An 18056-nucleotide genomic window follows, 5' to 3' on the forward strand; every position below is an offset into this window, starting at 1 on the left:
GTTTGGTAAACGTATAGCATGTTTTATGTCATAGTTATTTGAATTACTCTTACCATAATGTTACGTTAACATACCAGGCACGTTCTCAGTTGGTTATTTATGCCTCATATAACGTACACTTATTCAACCTGTTGTTCACTATTCTTTATTTATTTTAAATTGCCTTTCAAATGTCTATTCTTGGTGTTGGGTTTTATCAAATAAATTTCCACAAAAAATGCGACTTACACTCCAGTGCGACTTATATATGTTTTTTTCCTTCTTTATTATGCATTTTCGGCCGGTGCGACTTATACTCCGGAGCGACTTATACTCCGGAAAATACGGTATTTAAATATGTAACAGTACAAAAATACTACTGCACAAAAAGCAAATAATATTGACACACCTTCTACACATGCATGCCATTCAGCTGGCAGAAAAAGTAGTGCTCATGGTAACTTGTGTTGTGCCAAAGAATGGCTGCTTTTTATTACCGGTACTTTAAGACAAACATATTTTATCTATCTGAACATTTCTTTGTGTTCGTCAATTCTGGTATAAAATCCACACACACTTCTATAAATGAAGACCCAGGTCCTGAGTTTAAACACAATTCTTAATAAAAGTTAACCAGCACTGATTTTGCAAAAAATATGTATATTTTAAAAGATGACAACTTCTATCAAGTTTTTCCCTTAAGAATACTAAAAAAAATAGCCGTGATTCAAAATTACAGAGGAGGGGTGAAGTACATGAGGTCACTCGGGCAGACCGACGGGCGTATCCGGTCCTTGAGATTCGGGGTGAAGAGAAGCAAGGACGCCTGTGCTGTCTGCTCCTAAAACAAGCAACAAATAGATGCAACATGAATATTTGGCCGTGATAAGCTTGTCGGTTTAAAAGATGTAGTGGGAAAAGAAAGCTTGAACCTGTGTCGTCTGAGGGGTTAAAGGTGAAAATGGTGGCGGCAGTGCTGTGGCAAGTATCACCGTGTGGAAGGATAGATTTATTATTAACAACAAACAGTGTCCCAAGCCCAACATCATGTGCAAAAGAAGCAGTTTTACTGTAATCACTGTACAATCACATGGGTTGTGTGCGTGTGGCACCTATGGCATCATCATACCTTCTTGCTGAGTCAGATGTTCAGATTGACTTCTGGGACTCTCCATCTCCACATCCACTGTCATAGACGACAGCGTCTCCATGGTAACTGGCTCCATTGGTGACAGGCTGCATCGCTGTGAGGGCTGGAGGTAACGCTCAAAGTCCAAACCTGGAATTTCCTATTAAACGTAAAAGAAACACAATGACTTTTGTTTGTATATTATCAGCTTGCTGGTGGCTCATACAAGGCGTGTTGACATTTTACCTCCATAAATGAGCTAGCGGGTGTGGTGCACATGGACTTTGGAGTCCCCTTTGAACTTTGCACGGCAGGAGATGTGGTCGTAGTGGGGGAACACTGGCAAGGAGTGCTGCTGGGTGACGGCATGAAGCTCAAGGCTGTCGTGACAGATTTGGCTGCTTCGTCGTTTTCTTGGACGACGGAAATAGTAGGAAGCACACCCATGGTGGATTCTTGCACTGAAACCATTTCTGCTGGACATGCTGAGGTTTCCTCCAGCAGGGGGCTGCACGAAGGCATTTCAGTGGGAGGGAGGAAAGAAAGTGATGTGTCTGCGGTTGGCTGAGGAGTGTGAAGCTGCAGCCTTGGTGTACATAGGGAGGTTTGTTTGGCGGAAAGGCATAGGGGAGTTTGGTTGCCCTGAACAGGAGTTCCGTGGGTTTGTGCCAAGGCCAGGGAGCGCCGAGTGACCCTTCTTGGGGAAAGGTAGCTAGAGCAGGGAGAAGCATGTGGAGGCATGGCGGCACTCAGGCGTCTGGATCTTCTCACGTAGCCTGCAAAGTGGCGCGATCACACCAATGTCACAATAATATTAATAATAACATTAATAAAGATTCTCACCTGATGCCCTGGCTGGACTCGCCACAGAGAAGAAGCCTCCATCAAAGACCACAGTGTCAGTTGCTTGAGGTGCGACCTGACTTTGTGGTCCTTCAGGGGGGGTCGCCTCGTCCTGGGTGTCACCTGCCACCTTTGACGCCTCTTCTGCCTCGGCTGCCTGCTTTTTGGCTCTCATGGCCGCTTTGATGGCAGCAAGGCGAGACTTGGCCCCTGCTTTGGTTCCTGGTGGCTTGGCAGGTGCTACTACAGGTTTCTATGAAAGATACAATCGTTTTGAAAAAAGCCTCACTCGGAACTTGAAGTGCTTACAGTGCAGATTGTAAGAAAATTGCAATGCTCCATTTTTTGCGTCGCTTAAAGCCTTAAGAGGGTCAGGCTTAAGGTTGGCGAACACTTCAAGGACTTTCTGTATCATTCGTTTTATCATTTTGGCTGTGTGAAAAGACAGGCTTACTGCAGGTCCCAAGTCAATTTTATGATTTTTTTTTAAAAGACCATAATTCCTCCCTTGACTAAAAACACCAGAAGCCTCTTGACTGTAAACTAATATTTGTTCAGAACGCTGAAATAAATATTGGCAAACACAACAGCCACGTTTTCTTGCAGAAGGCACAGTGTTCAAGTGACATCTTCAACCAGGAATTCTGCCATGGTGGAGGACATTTTGTCTTTGGAAGGGACGTATCACCTCGGTTAAAGCTACATGGGCCACTTTTGTAGTGTTTTGCTTTGGCTGTCAGAACTGAACAAACAGAAAAGTGTCTACAGTACTATCGTATGGAACGCGGGAAGAGCAATTATTGAAAGCAGAAAGCAGCAAAGTTATTGAAGCACATGCTTTCCCCTTTATGAAGTCAATCAGAGAGCACTGCCATGACAAAATATATGCCGAGACCCCTTAAAAACTAGGATTTTTCACGTGAAAACAAATTCAAGTACCGTATTTTCCGCACTATAAGGCGCACCTAAAAACCTCCAATTTTCTCAAAAGCTGACAGTGCGCCTAATATATGGACCAATATTGAGCCACAACAGGTCTCGCAACTACGGTAAGCAGCCGCCGACTTCATTTTCCCCCGTAGAAGAAGCGCGCGGTGCATGCTGGGATATATGAGGAAGGCAGGAATTGTCACTGAACTGCTAGACAACAGCAGCGACACTGACTCCATTAATGACGACTTCGACGAGATGGAGCCGGGCACGTTGGATGCCGTATTCGCCCAACTGTTTAATTCGGACACTGAAGAAGAAGAATTCGAGGGATTCGTGGATGAGGAATAACTTCATAAAGTGAGCTTTACATGTTTATTTTGTGTGTTGTGTTGTGGGACATTAACTTTTGAGCAACGTTGAGTTATTGATATATTGTTATTGCACTATTTCAAATGTTACTATATTGTGACTGCACTAACGTTTGATTTACCGTAACAGTATCAGACTGTTTTTACGTGTTTATTGAATCGAGGAAAAGTTCCCCTCCACTTTGGGATATAAATGTTGCACTACTGTTATACCTTGCTGTTGTTAAAAGATAAACGAAACACCACGTCACTGACTTTACCTCGGGGAAAATAATAAAACAGCTGTTTATTAATTTTGGGAGTGAACGGAGTTGTCAGAACGCTGGTTTGTAATCTATTAATAAAGTTTGACTGACCTATCTGACTGTTTTGTTGACATTCCCTTTAGCGCAGCTCCATCTAATGGATGCATAACGTAACCCCAGCCTCTACTGTAGCGTCTATTCTATCCGCCTTATAATGCGGTGCGCCTTATATATGAACAAAGTTTTAAAATAGGCCATTCATTGAAGGTGCACCTTATAATGCGGCCTTATAGTGCGGAAAATACGGTAATATAATGTATTGAAGCATCCAGAAGACGACACACAAAATCCGACGTTTATTGCCAATCATGTGCTAACAATCGGCCCAATTCCAACACATATTCCCTGCTCTGCAAAGAAATCCGTCTCCATGCTTCCCCAGACACTTGACAACACTTCCGCCTTCTCTGCCAATAGTGTGTTCACAGACCATGGGAAAAATGAACATCATAACACACAAACATACACATTAACACTAACAAGTCGCTAAAGTATGAATGGATAAATATTTTTTATTATTTGTGCACTATTAAATAGTGATGCACCGGAACTTTGGCCGCCGAATAAAGACTCTGATTAGCGAAACAGCTCTGCCGAAACAGGATGCTGTGATGAAGTAAGCATAACACACAGGATTGTCTGGATTGGAGGCAGCATGTCTACGATGTGGATATATTTTAATGTGTCCGAGATATATCCGCGGACAGCGATCTACAAAATGTAAGAGGACAGTGGCGGCTTTTAGGGAGAGGAAGGCTATTAGCAGCGCGAAGCAAGTGCGACGTCATGCTAGCATGGAGCAGCAAAAGAGTCTTTAAACACAAGTACAGTCTACAATAACACCAGAAAAAGATGCTAGTTATGTTGCTAGTAGTTTTTAATAAAGATAAGTGACTGAAAGGATTGGAGAAGTCTCTAGTCTTGAAAAATTCTCAACAAAAGTAGATTGTACAATAAGCAGCAACACTTGAAAAATAAAACAATAAATAAATAAATATACATATATATAAATATATAATATGTAAGTTATTAACACAGATTTGTTTTTTGCCCTTTTAAGGAAAATGTGCATCATAGTAAATTATGACAACGCCCCCCCCGCCACAGGTATCTTGGCAATAAAGGGGAAACCCTGAAGCAGATAATTTAAGTAACTCCCCAAAATGTTTGACACATGACTGTACACATGTACCGTATTTTCCGCACTATAAGGCGCACCTAAAAACCACAAATTTTCTCAAAAGCTGACAGTGCGCCTTATAATCCGGTGCGCCTTATATATGGGTTAATATTAATATTAATTTTCATAAAGTTTCGGTCTCGCAACTACGGTAAACAGCCGCCATCTTTTTTCCCCGTAGAAGAAGAAGAAGCGCGCGGTGCATGCTGGGATATGTGACGTTTCATTTCCATTTGTGTGTTTATGTAAAGACCCCAAAATGGCTCCTATTAAGTGTGTTGTCTGTCTAATTATAAATAATGCAGACGAGGCGTGTTAACTGAGTTCTCAACGTTTACTCACAGCGTGCTCATAACCACATTCTAACTGCCAGCATACAACGCTTCTCAGGGCTACCGCGCATGCTCGTCACTATCGTTGCATGCTGGGTAGTGTAGTTGTTATATTTGCTAGCTCATAACATCACATTAAGAGACACGCTTACGCGCTTAATTCAATACTCGCCGTCATTCCGGGTGGATTGACAAAAGACCTCCAGCCGCTAGATATTGGTGTCAACAGGGCATTCGAAGCTAGACTGCTAACTGCGTGGGAACAGTGGATGACAGAAGGCGAACACATGTGACGTTCACCAAGACAGGGAGACAGCGCCGGACGACATACGCCACTATCTGCCAGTGGATCGTAAATGCCTGGGCAGATATTTCGGTCACAACTGTGGTCCGAGCTTTCCGGAAGGCAGGATTCACAGAACTGCTGGACAACAGCGACACTGACTCCGATTACTTCGACGAGACGGAGCCGGCCATTTTGGATCCCACATTCGCCCAACTTTTCAATTCGGACACCGAAGGAGAAGAATTCGAGGGATTTATGAATGAAGAATAACTTCAGAAAGTGAGCGTTATGTTTATTTTGTGTGTTGTGACATTAACGTTCGAGCAACATTATGTTGCTATTGCTCTGCACTATTTTGAATTTTACTATGTTTGTGATTGCACATTTGCATACATTTTGGGAGTGAACAGAGTTGTTAGAACGCTGGTTTTTAATATATTATTAAAGTTTGACTGACCTATCTGACTGTTTTTTTGACATTCCTTTAGCGCAGTTAGATGCGGCTTACAACACGGGGCGGCTTATAGGTGGACAAAGTTTTTAAATATGCCGTTCATTGAAGGCGCGGCTTATAACCCAGGGCGCCTTATGGTGCGGAAAATACGGTACTGTATATTTTACAGCCGTTTTTGGGAAGCTGACATTTTTTGTCATGGTGGGAGGAACCAATAAGTGAGGGTATTTCAAAAGGACCTCTTATGGTTTGGATAAATTGAGGAAGACTTCAACAAATTGAACTATGCACAGAATTCAACCCCATTGATTAACTGAACACTAAAAAAGATATCAAATACTCACCTTGACTGCTTTTCTTTGCCGTGCCTGTGGCTTGTGCTCATCTACCCACCCTCGCACCTCCGCTTCTTTGAGGGCATCAAACTTCCTGCTTACATCTTCTACCTGGGAGACAAGAGTGCAACATGTGAGCACTCTTTTGCCACTGAGAAACACAACAACAGGTGTTTCCTATCACCTGGAAGTAAACCATGTCCCAGAAACCCTGCAGGTCGCTGCAGGTGGTGAGTTTGTCCCCTCGGACCAGCTCGCAATCGTCCACCAGACCGCTGAACTGGTTGAAGCGCTCTTTCATGAGCAACCTTGCTTGACCGATGGCTGTACGCATGCGGTCTCTCACTGAACACACATGGAACAATGAATAAAATAAGCATTTTTATGTCAATTTAAAAACAAATATTTTACTCACTTTCTTCAGGAATGGATTCATCTTCCACTTTAGTCTCCCACTGAGCACTGAGAGACATCAGTTTGTCCGTCTCGTTATTAATCTCTGACCTAAACATAAGTACACAACACTTCAAATTTGACACATTCTTTATAAATACACAGCTTTTCACACATTAGTATCCTGGTTACCTAAAGTATGGCACATCATGCTTGGATTCTAACGGGCTACTTGGGGCTGGAGGAGGAGAGCGGCGAGGTGATTTAGGTGGCGAAGATCCACTTGGCTTTGCTTGAGGTTTATCAGTGAATACAGGGGCAGGTGGAAAATTGAAGCTGGGGATGGGAAGGAAACGGTAAAAAAACCAACAACAAACACATCACGTCTCGGGTTGCACGATATAAATGATGTAAAAATCTATAGCATTTTGACAGCGACATGCACACAAAGACGTCCTCAACGCAATGTAGCGTCTATGCTAATGTCTCTCCACAGTGCAGCTTCTAAATCACAAATCCTCGCCCGTGGCAAAGAAACAGCGTTTTTTTTACAAGTATCATTATCACTAAAGAACAAGGCATAGCTAAACATGCTACGCTACACACAGTAGGATACAAAAAAGAATAGCTAACCGCTAAGCTAAATCTTTTGAATGAAAACAGGTGGGCGGATAGAAACAAATACAGACAGTAACGATACCTGGTGTGGTTGATACTACAGTGATTAGATCGATATTTCTTCTCACAAAATCGTTTTTATTGTTTACAAACTAAGGAAAAAAGATCAGAGAGTAGTTTTTGCTTTTGTTTAATTATTTGGCACCATTTACTTTACTATAAATCGTCTATGTAATTAGGAAACAATTTCAATATTAATTGCTCCTGTGTTTTGTCTGATTACAGTCGTGGTCAAAAATATTATCATTTAAATGATCCTGAAAACTAAGTATTATCATTGATATGATTGTCCAGTGTGTACGCCGCCTTCCGCCCAAATGCAGCTGAGATAGGCTCCAGCACCCCCCGCGACCCCGAAAGGGACAAGCGGTAGAAAATGGATGGATGGATGACCATTACTGTCCCTGTATCTATTTGGTGTTGGATCGATACCCAAATGTGTAGTATCACCCAAACTAAAGTTAAGTAACCAAACAACAGACGAAGAATAAGTGCTTATTACACGTTAACAAAAGTGTAGACAACATAAAGTAACAAGCTATTAACAGTAAATTAGCAAGTAGATTAAAATTAGGTTTTAAAAAGGGATGGGTACCGTTCACATTTGAATCAATACGGTGCCAATTCCCAGTAACTGGGAATCGACATCAGTTCTCAATAGTATCAATTTTCTTTTTTTCCGTGTGTTAACAAATAGTAATTGTTTGATAGTCAAATTTAATTTGTAATGCAACATCTAAACCCGTTGATTGTGATAACTGTGCTGTTCAGTTGCTACGTTTTGTTTTTTTAATTTTTACATTTGAGTCTCATTTGCAATGCACATCAAAACATTAGATGGCAGTACTCTATAGGCCATCAATAATATTGTATCTAACCAGGGAGTAGCTTTCTCCATGAACCTGAATGTTATGTTGCGCTCTACAAAGTGTTTGTACCCTAAGCACTGTACTTATTACACACCAGCTGTTTGGTGGTACCATTCAGATTAGTTTAAATTTTCATTACAAAATTCGGTAAAAAATGCTAATGCCAATAATAGCCTGTCTATGGCAAATCCAATGTAAACTAGCATCAAGCTAGCACATTTTGGAAGAATGGAGCTTTACTTTACTTTTGAGTGTTTTCTATCTTGTTAGTGTTGAACATTTCAACATCACTTAAAGTGCTGCTTGAATGATTGTTTCCTTGAGCCGTTTTTAGTCTGCAACCGGACGCGACGTTATGTACAACAAAGGCATCAACATTTTTATTTTACATTAATCAATACCCGCTAGTACCGACAAAATTTGGTTGGTGCCTATAAAAGTTAAGAATTTGGTACCCATCCCATTGACAATATAGTACAATTACAAATTAGTCAGTGTTACAGAATATATAAGCAGCCAAATTAGGAGCCTTTGTAACCCACTTTGAAATGGTTCTCTTATCATTTATATACCAAATAATATATTGCAATATATATCATTATCTCAGGAGGGCCATATCGCCCATCCCTGATCAGCTCATGCAAAAAGGGTTTTGAAAAAAGGTCAAAAAGGACCACACAGACCTTGGAGTAAGAAAGGCATCTGCTGAGCGAGGTGTGAGAGGCTCGAATTTGAAGGCTGACACACCGACAGGAGCCTGGAAGACAAATCCCTTGGGAGCGAATGAGGCCAAAGAGGAAAGCTCCTCAGCTGCTTCTTCGTCCACCTTCATATTCTCCTCGGGACAGGTAGTTGACTTGGGGGGTTGAGGTTTTTCTGGTTCCTGATGGTCAAGCTCCTCTGCCTTAAGCGCCTACGCAAATTAGATTATTATTATTATTACTGGTCAAAGGCACGGTTTATTTTTTAATGTGTGTCACTCACTGAAAGGCTTGCCAGGGGCGTTGCGGCAGGATGGACAATGAGCTTGATATCGGCTACAACAGACCCAATTATTGCCCCTGTTACTCTAATTTGATCAGATAATACATTAAAATACACAAAGATGAAACAATACCTTTGCAGTTCCCTCCCTTTCCAGAGGGTGGCACCATAGCTTCGACAGTGGCTTTGCTTCTTGTGATTCTCTGGACTTTTAGGGGCAGAAAAACAACATTCAAGCACTCCACAGCAATTGAAGTGTTCCTTACAGGTGTGGTCAAAGGAATTACATTTAGGAATACCTTCAGATTTGTCATGTGGCTCGTTAGTCACAACTGGGGCTGCTGGAACAGATCTGTTGACAGATCGGATTGACTGTGCTCGGACTACTGGCACCACTGCTGTGCAAATAAAGAAATAGAAGAAGTGGAAAGAAACACGATAGCTGATTAGAGGCTCTGATTACAAATGATCTTGATTCTTGCTGGTAGTCACCTGGACATATGTTTTTCTTAGCCAAAGTCGGAGCCGCTTTAACGGGAGCTCCTCTGGTTGGTCTCTCTGCAGTAGGAATAATTTAAAAAAGAAAAGCTAAGCCTCACTCACTCAAAATAAAAACAAATGTTTAAGATGCATTTAATTTACCTTTCTTTGCGGTTGTATTTGGATTCGGCGTCTTTAGAGGCTGTGGAGGCAGAAGTAAAGGCAAAGACCATGGAAGGTATTACAGTACCGTGTTTCATGGAAATAATTTGCAACAAGATATGTGATGAAGTGGCACCTTCTGCGTTTGCTGCTGCCTCATTGAACGAGTTACCCTGGTGCTCTGTGATGGAGCGGTGTTTGTTTTTGTCTATCGTAAAAAAACAACACAATTATACACAAACACACTCAAACTAAAGTCCCTCACATCTGCACCATCTCCTTCATATCCACAAACACAATAATGCTGTTTTCAATGTGTTATTATTTTGGCCCCTTGTGCAACCAATATATTAAAAACAGCTCTTGTGATGCAGTGTATGTCACAAGTTTGGCATTTGTTCCCCCGCATATTCGCAAAATATTTTTTTGTCTGGTTTAAATTGTAAATATTCAATTATTGGTAACTTAAATACAAAGAGGTTTGATCAATCAATCATCAAAGTTTATTTATATAGCCCTTAATCACAAGTATCTCAAAGGGCTGCACAAGCCACAATAACATCCTCAAGGAGATCCCACATCAGGGCAAGAAAAAACTCAACCCAATGGGCACAATGAGAAACATTGGAGGGGACCGCTGATGGTGCTATCTGCAGAGTTTATAAATTCAATTATATTTGTCTTTATAAGAACAGTAACCCTCAGGGAACATAGGCTGACAGTTTTATCCTTTCAGTAAGTTTTTGCTGTGTTTTAGCCATAATTTGTGTTCTGTAACTCCATTATACATTTTTTTTTCCTACAAGTTTTTCTTTATCGCTGAATTTTAAAATCAATTTCCAATTACCGTATTTTCCGCACTATAAGGCGCACCGGATTATTAGCCGCACCTTCAATGAATGGCATATTTCATAACTTTGTCCACCAATAAGCCGCCCCGGACTATAAGCCGCGCCTACGCTGCGCTAAAGGGAATGTCAAAAAAACAGTCAGATAGGTCAGTCAAACTTTAATAATATATTAAAAACCAGCGTTCTAACAACTCTGTCCCAAAATGTACGCAAATGTGCAATCACAAACATAGTAAAATTCAAAATAGTGCAGAGCAATAGCAACATAATGTTGCTCGAACGTTAATGTCACAACACACAAAATAAACATAGCACTCACTTTCTGAAGTTATTCTTCATTCGTAAATCCTTCGAATTCTTCGTCTTCGGTGTCCGAATTGAAAAGTGTGTGTATAAGGTAAGACATATTATCTGGCACTTTGTTTCGCAATATTATGCAAACACAACTTTTCTTACCTTCTGGTACCTGCTGATCTGTATTTGGGATCTCTATAAATCCTGAAAAATTGTGCGAGTCCGCCTTTGTAGTCCGTGACGATACCGTAGTCTATAAGCGTCTTTTCATGAACCGGAAACACCAAGAAGCACCACCTTTAAAATCATCCAGGTGAAGTTCGCTTGCTAGCGTTGTTGCCTTCATTCGAATAGTGATGGTGCTGACACTTCTGCTTGCTGCTCTCTGCTCAACAACCCACTGTTCCAGTTTGTCCTCCAACAGTTGCCATCTTGCTTTGTTCCCTCGGAAACTCTGTTTTGTCTTCTTTACCTGGCGCAGGTCATCTTCTTGCTTCCTCCACCTACGCACCATTGATTCATTTATGTTATATTCTCTTGCTGCTGCTCTATTTCCGTGTTCTTCTGCATGACTTATTGCCTTAAGTTTAAATTCTGCGTTATACGCGTGTCGCTTAGTAGGAGCCATTTTGTAGTCTGGTCTTTACAGATGTAAACACACAAAGGAAATGAAACGAAAATCCGCGCGCTTCTTCTTCTTCCGGGGGCGGGTGGTTGCTTACAGTAGAAGAAGAAGCGCTTCCTGTTCTATGGGGGCGGGTGCTTACCTTGGCGGTTGCTTGCGTAGAAGAAGAAGCGCTTCCTGTTCTACCGGGAAAAAAGATGGCGGCTGTTTACCTAAGTTGCGAGATCGAAACTTTATGAAAATGAATCTTAATATTTATCCATATATAAAGCGCACCGGGTTAAAAGCCGCACTGTCAGCTTTTGAGTAAATTTGTGGTTTTTAGGTGCGGCTAATGGTGCGGAAAATACGGTATTTCATAGCAGTACGATACACTGGCAGTTATTGTACAATACCCCAAAACCAAACAGGACATACAAGTATTTTATTTTTCAAAAATCTAAAACATTTAGAATTGTTTAATTTTATATGATATGGGTGTACCCCGCCTTCTGCCCGAATGCAGCTGAGATAGACTACAGCACCCCCGCGACCCCGAACGGGACAAGCGGTAACAAATGGATGGATCGATGGATTCTCCCTTAAAACACCAAACATGTGATGATTTTTTTTAGTTCTACCCATTCAAAGGCCCTTTGATCAAATAATGTCACAGTTTTCAAACAGTATACATTTGCACAATAGGAGTTATTTTGCTCATTTAAATCATCCATCCATTTTCTACCACTTGTCCCTTTTTACTAATTTTTCTTCTCTAAGGTGGCTGTATGGGCTGCTGGTTGCAACAGCTCTGAACTCTTGTGTATCCTCCTTGTGAGTCCTGGATGTTATCAAATGTTTTTATGCCCTTCAAAACCTGAAGGACTTTTATGTCTGGCTTTAAAGATAATTCAAATCAAATGTCCCCAGAGGGTAAAGAATATTAAGATAAAACTTAAGAAATTAGAATATCCTGTAAAATGTCAGTAATTCTACTTCAAATGTGAAACTAATATGTGATATGAAAATCATTACATGCGAAGTGAAATGTCAAGCATTTATTCATTATAATTTTGATGATTATTGCTTAGTTTTTGAAAACTCAAAATGTTCTGACATTTTTAAGCAATAATTTTCCAAATGTTATCAAAAGATGTATAAAGACAATGTGTTTGTGTAGTCGGCGTGAGATAAACACATTTATTATTTATTTATTGTTATTTACAGCTGAAATGGACCATAGGGAATCGCCTGACCCTCAGTAATTCACCATTTACTGAGAGGCTGACTGACTGTGAGACACTGCAGACAAAAGCCTGACTTTTTCTGAACAATTCGGTACACTTTATTTTTTAAATCATATTGTTTGGTATTTTACTGCTTCGTATGTCATTTATTTACATTTTTAGTAAAATAACTCTGACCTAACATTGTCTGTTCATTTACATGGTATCAGTGTAGAAATGTACTAAACTACTCCTGTACCATGAATTGATTAACGTGGACCCCGACTTAAACAAGTTGAAAAACTTATTTGGGTGTTACCAATTAGTGGTCAATTGTACGGAATATGTACTGTACTGTGCAATCTACTAATAAAAGTTTCAATCATTCAATCCTCCATATGTCATCAGCCTGATTTGCATAAACTACTCTGAACTGTGAAATGTGGTGGAAACACAAACCACAAACTTCTACAGGAACCTAAAGTTCCTGAACTTTTAGTGGAAAAGGGCCTCTTGTAAATTTAATTTTCTGTAATAAACAAACCTTTGCACTATATTAACTTTTTTTTCCCTCCAGCTGTGTGTAATGCACTTCGAGTTGATACCTATTGTATGTGCACAAAGCTTTATGTCGTAATTAATTAACTATTTACTTGTGAACAATTTAGGTCACTTTATATGAGCTTTAATTCCAAATGTTTCAAACATTTCCCCACGAGGGTTAATGAAGTGTTTCGGATTCTGAAAAAAGATCTCTTTGATAAGCATTATTTTCAATCGCAGTCAATCAGCTAATGATGCTACAGTTTGATGCCAACCAAAAATACTTTAGTCTGGTTAGGAGGGTCTTGCCTAAAAAAAAAAATCCAAAAAGGAGGTACTTCACTAAAAATAAGTTGAGAAACACAGATTTTAAAATAAGCGTTTTTTGTTGTTGTTTCTTTTAAATGAGAGTTCATTATTTGCAGTTTTTTGCAATTTGCTTGGTGGGTCTTGGAACATAATTCAAATAAATGAGGGATCTACTGTAGGAAAATATTACCGGTAATTTAATCAGCATATAATCAAATCCGATGTTGACTTAATGCAGGTGTGTGTAGTGAGTGGCCTTTTTGAGTACCTCCTTTGCTTTGGTGAAGGCTGCAGGTATGGGAGGTAAAGCGAAAAGGCACTGAGTGTCTTTAGGATGATACAGGCCAGTCTTAAACACTCCTTTACGCTCCTTCTCTTGCTTTTCCTTCTCTTTCTGAAGGGCTTTTCTCTCTTTCCAGCGTGCAAGCTGTTTTAGCCTCTCTTCTACAGCTTTACCTGCACAGATGGACATAACAGAAACAAATGAGCTATTATGATGAGCACTCAATCGGACAATGTATTCATGGAAGTGTGCAGACATACCGGTACCTTTGGCAGAGTTTGCATGGAGATTTGTTATCTCTTTGATTGTTGACGTGTTGGTCACAGCCATGGAGGCATCCAGACTTGATATTTCCAGCTCCTGCAGCTTGTCCAGTTGCCTCCGTGCATTTACAACTTTCTCTCGGTTCTCCTTCTGTGACTGAGCCGATCTGCGGGACATTTTTACCCTCAGCATGGACACACTGTTGTCCCGTTGGCGGAAGTGGGAAAATTTAGAATCCATGGTTACGTGCCTGTAGTAAATAGAAGGATAACAGGATAACCGCTATTACAGTAATGCCATTCTAAATAATTGATGTGTTTAAGTAATAACTGTTATTGTAGGTACATTAAACATATGTATGACGTGACCATGCGTGTAACGTTAACCGAGTAAACCCAGCTAGCGACTATAGTCGCCTATAGTCGCTAGTAGTGATGGGTCCGGCAACACGGATGCATCGGCGCATGCGTCGAGCTCATAGAGCGAAACCCTGTGTCGGTGCGCGTACCGCTTTTAGAAAGTCACGTGACCGATCATGAGCTGTTTTGGTCACGTGACCGATACGCGAACTGTGTCACACTGACGCCTCCTCTGTGCCCTGTGAGCGGGTCTTTTCTACAGCCGGAGAAATAATAACTAAGAAGAGAAAGCGTCTAAAATTGAATACGTTGGAAAAACTGTTTTTTTTTAAAATAAAATTGTGTAAAAAAAATTAAAAAATAATTTCCAGGTCCACAAGCATCCTCATTCACAACACGTTCTCTTAGATTTCCATGTTATGATACATGTTCACATTATTTATTGACTGTATCTAAAAAAGACAAAAAATATATTTTTATTCAAATGAAGTTATGAAATAATCCTAAATGAAATACAATGACTTGGTTTATATTATTGTATATACTAGGTCAGTGGTTCTCAACCTTTTTTCAGCAATGTACCCCCGGTGATTTTTGTTTTAATTCAAGTACCCCCTAATCAGAGCAAAGCATTTTTGGTTGAAAAAAAAAGACAAAGAAGTAAAATACAGCACTATGTCATCAGTTTCTGATTTATTAAATTGTATAACAGTGCAAAATATTGCTCATTTGTAGTGGTCTTTCTTGAACTATTTGGAAAAAAAGATATACAAATAACTAAAAACTTGTTGAAAAATAAACAAGTGATTCAATTATAAATAAAGATTTATACACAGAAGTAATCATCAACTTAAAGTGCCCTCTTTGGGGATTGTATTAGAGATCCATCTGGATTCATGAACTTAATTCTAAACATTTCTTCACACAAAAAAAAAATCTTTAACATCAATATTTATGGAACATGTCCACAGAAAATGTACCTACTCAGTGGCCTAGTGGTTAGAGTGTCCGCCCTGAGATCGGTAGGTTGTGAGTTCAAACCCCGGCCGAGTCATACCAAAGACTATAAAAATGGGACCCATTACCTCCCTGCTTGGCACTCAGCATCAAGGGTTGGAATTGGGGGCGGCCACCGCTGCTGCCCACTGCTCCCCTCACCTCCCAGGGGGTGATCAAGGGTGATGGGTCAAATGCAGAGAATAATCTCGCCACACCTAGTGTGTGTGTGACAATCATTGGTACTTTAACTTTAACTTTTTTTAAATCTAGCTGTCAACACTGAATATTGCATTGTTGCATTTCTTTTCACAGTTCTTTTTGACAGAAATTTTAGTGACAAACCTGAGCTTGTGATTCACTGAGTTTATGACCTTACATTCATATTTTGTTGAAGTATTATTCAATAAATATATTTATAAAGGATTTTTGAATTTTTGCTATTTTTAGAATATTTAAAAAAAATCTCACGTACCCCTTAGCATACCTTCAAGTACCCCCAGGGGTACGCGTACCCCCATTTGAGAACCACTGTACTAGGTCATAAAATCAGTGTCAGTTGAGTCGGTCCATAGGTTGCCTGTAGGGATTTTTAATGTCCAGCAGATGTCAGTATTTAGTAACACAGTATCAATACAGTTTTGCAATGTGTCGAAACGCTTCATGACGCCTCATGAACCCATCACTAGTCGCTAGCTATATTGCTATGTATAGCAATATATTGTTCACGTTCATTTAGCGAACAGGAAACTCGTACAAACAACGCAAACCATACATGTTAGAAACAAAAAGGCCAAAACATGTTTCAAACAATCATTAAATATCTATCTTACCTCGGTGTTTTCTTCTTTTCCTTCTTAAAAGTATAAAAACAGGCGCACCAAGCAGCCAGAAAAATAGTCACACAATGGCGTGACCATGCGTGTAACGTTAACCGAGTAAACCCAACTAGCGACTATAGTCGCCTATAGTCGCTAGCTATATTACTATATATAGCAATATATTGTTCACGTTCATTTAGCGAACAGGAAACTCGTACAAACAACGCAAACCATACATGTTAGAAACAAAAAGGCCAAAACATGTTTCAAACAATCATTAAATATCGTTTTCTATTCGGGCTCCAGCACTATGGAATGCCCTCCCGGTAACAGTTAGAGATGCTACCTCAGTAGAAACATTTAAGTCCCATCTCAAAACTCATTTGTATACTCTAGCCTTTGAATAGCCCCCCTTTTTTAGACCAGTTGATCTGCCGTTTCTTTTCTTTTCTCCTCTGCTCCCCCCTATCCCTTGCGGAAGGGGAGACACACAGATCCGGTGGCCATGGATGGGGTGCTGGCTGTCCGGGGTCGGGACCCGGGGTGGACCGCTTGCCTGTATATCGGTTGGGAACATCTCTGCGCTGCTGACCCGTCTCCGCTCGGGATGGTTTCCTGCTGACCCCACTGTGGACTGGACTCTTACTGTTATGCTGGATCCACTATGGACTGGACTCTCACAATATTATGTTAGACCCACTCGACATCCATTGCATTCGGTCTCCCTAGAGGGGGGGGGGGGGGTTACCCACATATGCGGTCCTCTCCAAGGTTTCTCATAGTCATTCACATCGACGTCCCACTGGGGTGAGTTTTTCCTTGCCCTTATGTGGGCTATACCGAGGATGTCGTTGTGGCTTGTGCAACCCTTTGAGACACTTGTGATTTAGGGCTATATAAATAAACATTGATTGATTGATTGATTTTACCTCGGTGTTTTCTTCTTTTCCTTCTTAAAAGTATAAAAACAGACGCACCAAGCAGCCAGAAAAATAGTCACACAATGGCGTGACCATGCGTGTAACGTTAACCGAGTAAACCCAGCTAGCGACTATAGTCGCCTATAGTCGCTAGCTATATTGCTATATATAGCAATATATTGTTCACGTTCATTTAGCGAACAGGAAACTCGTACAAACAACGCAAACCATACATGTTAGAAACAAAAAGGCCAAAACATGTTTCAAACAATCATTAAATATCTATCTTACCTCGTACAAAAAACGCAAACCATACATGTTAGAAACAAAAAGGCCAAAACATGTTTCAAACAATCATTAAATATCTATCTTACCTCGTACAAAAAACGCAAACCATACATGTTAGAAACAAAAAGGCCAAAACATGTTTCAAACAATCATTAAATATCTATCTTACCTCGTACAAACAACGCAAACCATACATGTTAGAAACAAAAAGGCCAAAACATGTTTCAAACAATCCTTAAATATCTATCTTACCTCGGTGTTTTCTTCTTTTCCTTCTTAAAAGTATAAAAACAGACGCACCAAGCAGCCAGAAAAATAGTCACACAATGGCGGTTAACGTTTGAAAGTATCTGAAGGAACGGATTGGTTGTACCGGGTGACGTCAAGCAAGTATATTGACTTCTGATTGGTTCTTCGATTCTTCCACTTCCGGTATAGTTTTGACAGGCGCCGGATTTTTTCACCCTGCTATTTACTAAAAAGCTTATGTACATAAAGCCTTTTTGTTACGCAGTAAGAGTATAAATCATAGCATAGTAGTATAATATATAACGAGTCAAATGTAATGTAAAAAAAAAGAGGCTTGTG

General features: G+C 40.3%; 1 protein-coding gene across 6 annotated transcripts; it reads right to left on the reverse strand.

The window, feature by feature from the left end:
* Nucleotides 1–441: 441 nt before the first annotated feature.
* Nucleotides 442–17820, reverse strand: dlgap5 (discs, large (Drosophila) homolog-associated protein 5). 6 transcript variants are annotated; one of them, XM_061967457.1, is made up of 19 exons: nucleotides 17721–17820; nucleotides 14081–14334; nucleotides 13806–13993; nucleotides 9847–9918; nucleotides 9711–9750; nucleotides 9561–9626; nucleotides 9368–9466; nucleotides 9202–9276; nucleotides 9069–9121; nucleotides 8768–8997; nucleotides 6730–6873; nucleotides 6560–6648; nucleotides 6329–6489; nucleotides 6154–6255; nucleotides 1952–2204; nucleotides 1355–1884; nucleotides 1109–1268; nucleotides 912–955; nucleotides 442–820 (listed from the first exon to the last, which is right to left on the reverse strand). In XM_061967457.1, exons 2-19 carry the CDS (start codon nucleotides 14322–14324, stop codon nucleotides 713–715), a joined length of 2658 nt encoding a protein of 885 aa, XP_061823441.1. In that variant the 5' UTR covers nucleotides 14325–14334; nucleotides 17721–17820; the 3' UTR covers nucleotides 442–712. The 6 variants fall into 6 exon arrangements, with proteins under 6 accessions (XP_061823441.1, XP_061823439.1, XP_072770171.1 ...); XM_061967455.1 differs by lacking the exon at nucleotides 17721–17820 and adding an exon at nucleotides 17190–17263; XM_072914070.1 differs by lacking the exon at nucleotides 17721–17820 and adding an exon at nucleotides 16273–16386 and having other exon boundaries at nucleotides 14087–14334.
* Between the last annotated feature and the right edge of the window lie 236 nt (nucleotides 17821–18056).

This window comes from Nerophis lumbriciformis, linkage group LG11 (assembly GCF_033978685.3).
Source record: "Nerophis lumbriciformis linkage group LG11, RoL_Nlum_v2.1, whole genome shotgun sequence".
Taxonomy (NCBI): domain Eukaryota; kingdom Metazoa; phylum Chordata; class Actinopteri; order Syngnathiformes; family Syngnathidae; genus Nerophis; species Nerophis lumbriciformis.

Excerpts from the sequence above, each read along its gene's own strand:
- dlgap5 (XM_061967457.1), bottom strand. The coding sequence starts at position 14,324 with ATGGATTCTAAATTTTCCCACTTCCGCCAACGGGACAACAGTGTGTCC. Across the intron at positions 1,269-1,354 it reads CCGCTAGCTCATTTATGGAG|GAAATTCCAGGTTTGGACTT; the intron begins GTAAAATGTCAA and ends TACGTTTAATAG. Across the intron at positions 956-1,108 it reads ACATCTGACTCAGCAAGAAG|CACTGCCGCCACCATTTTCA; the intron begins GTATGATGATGC and ends TACTTGCCACAG.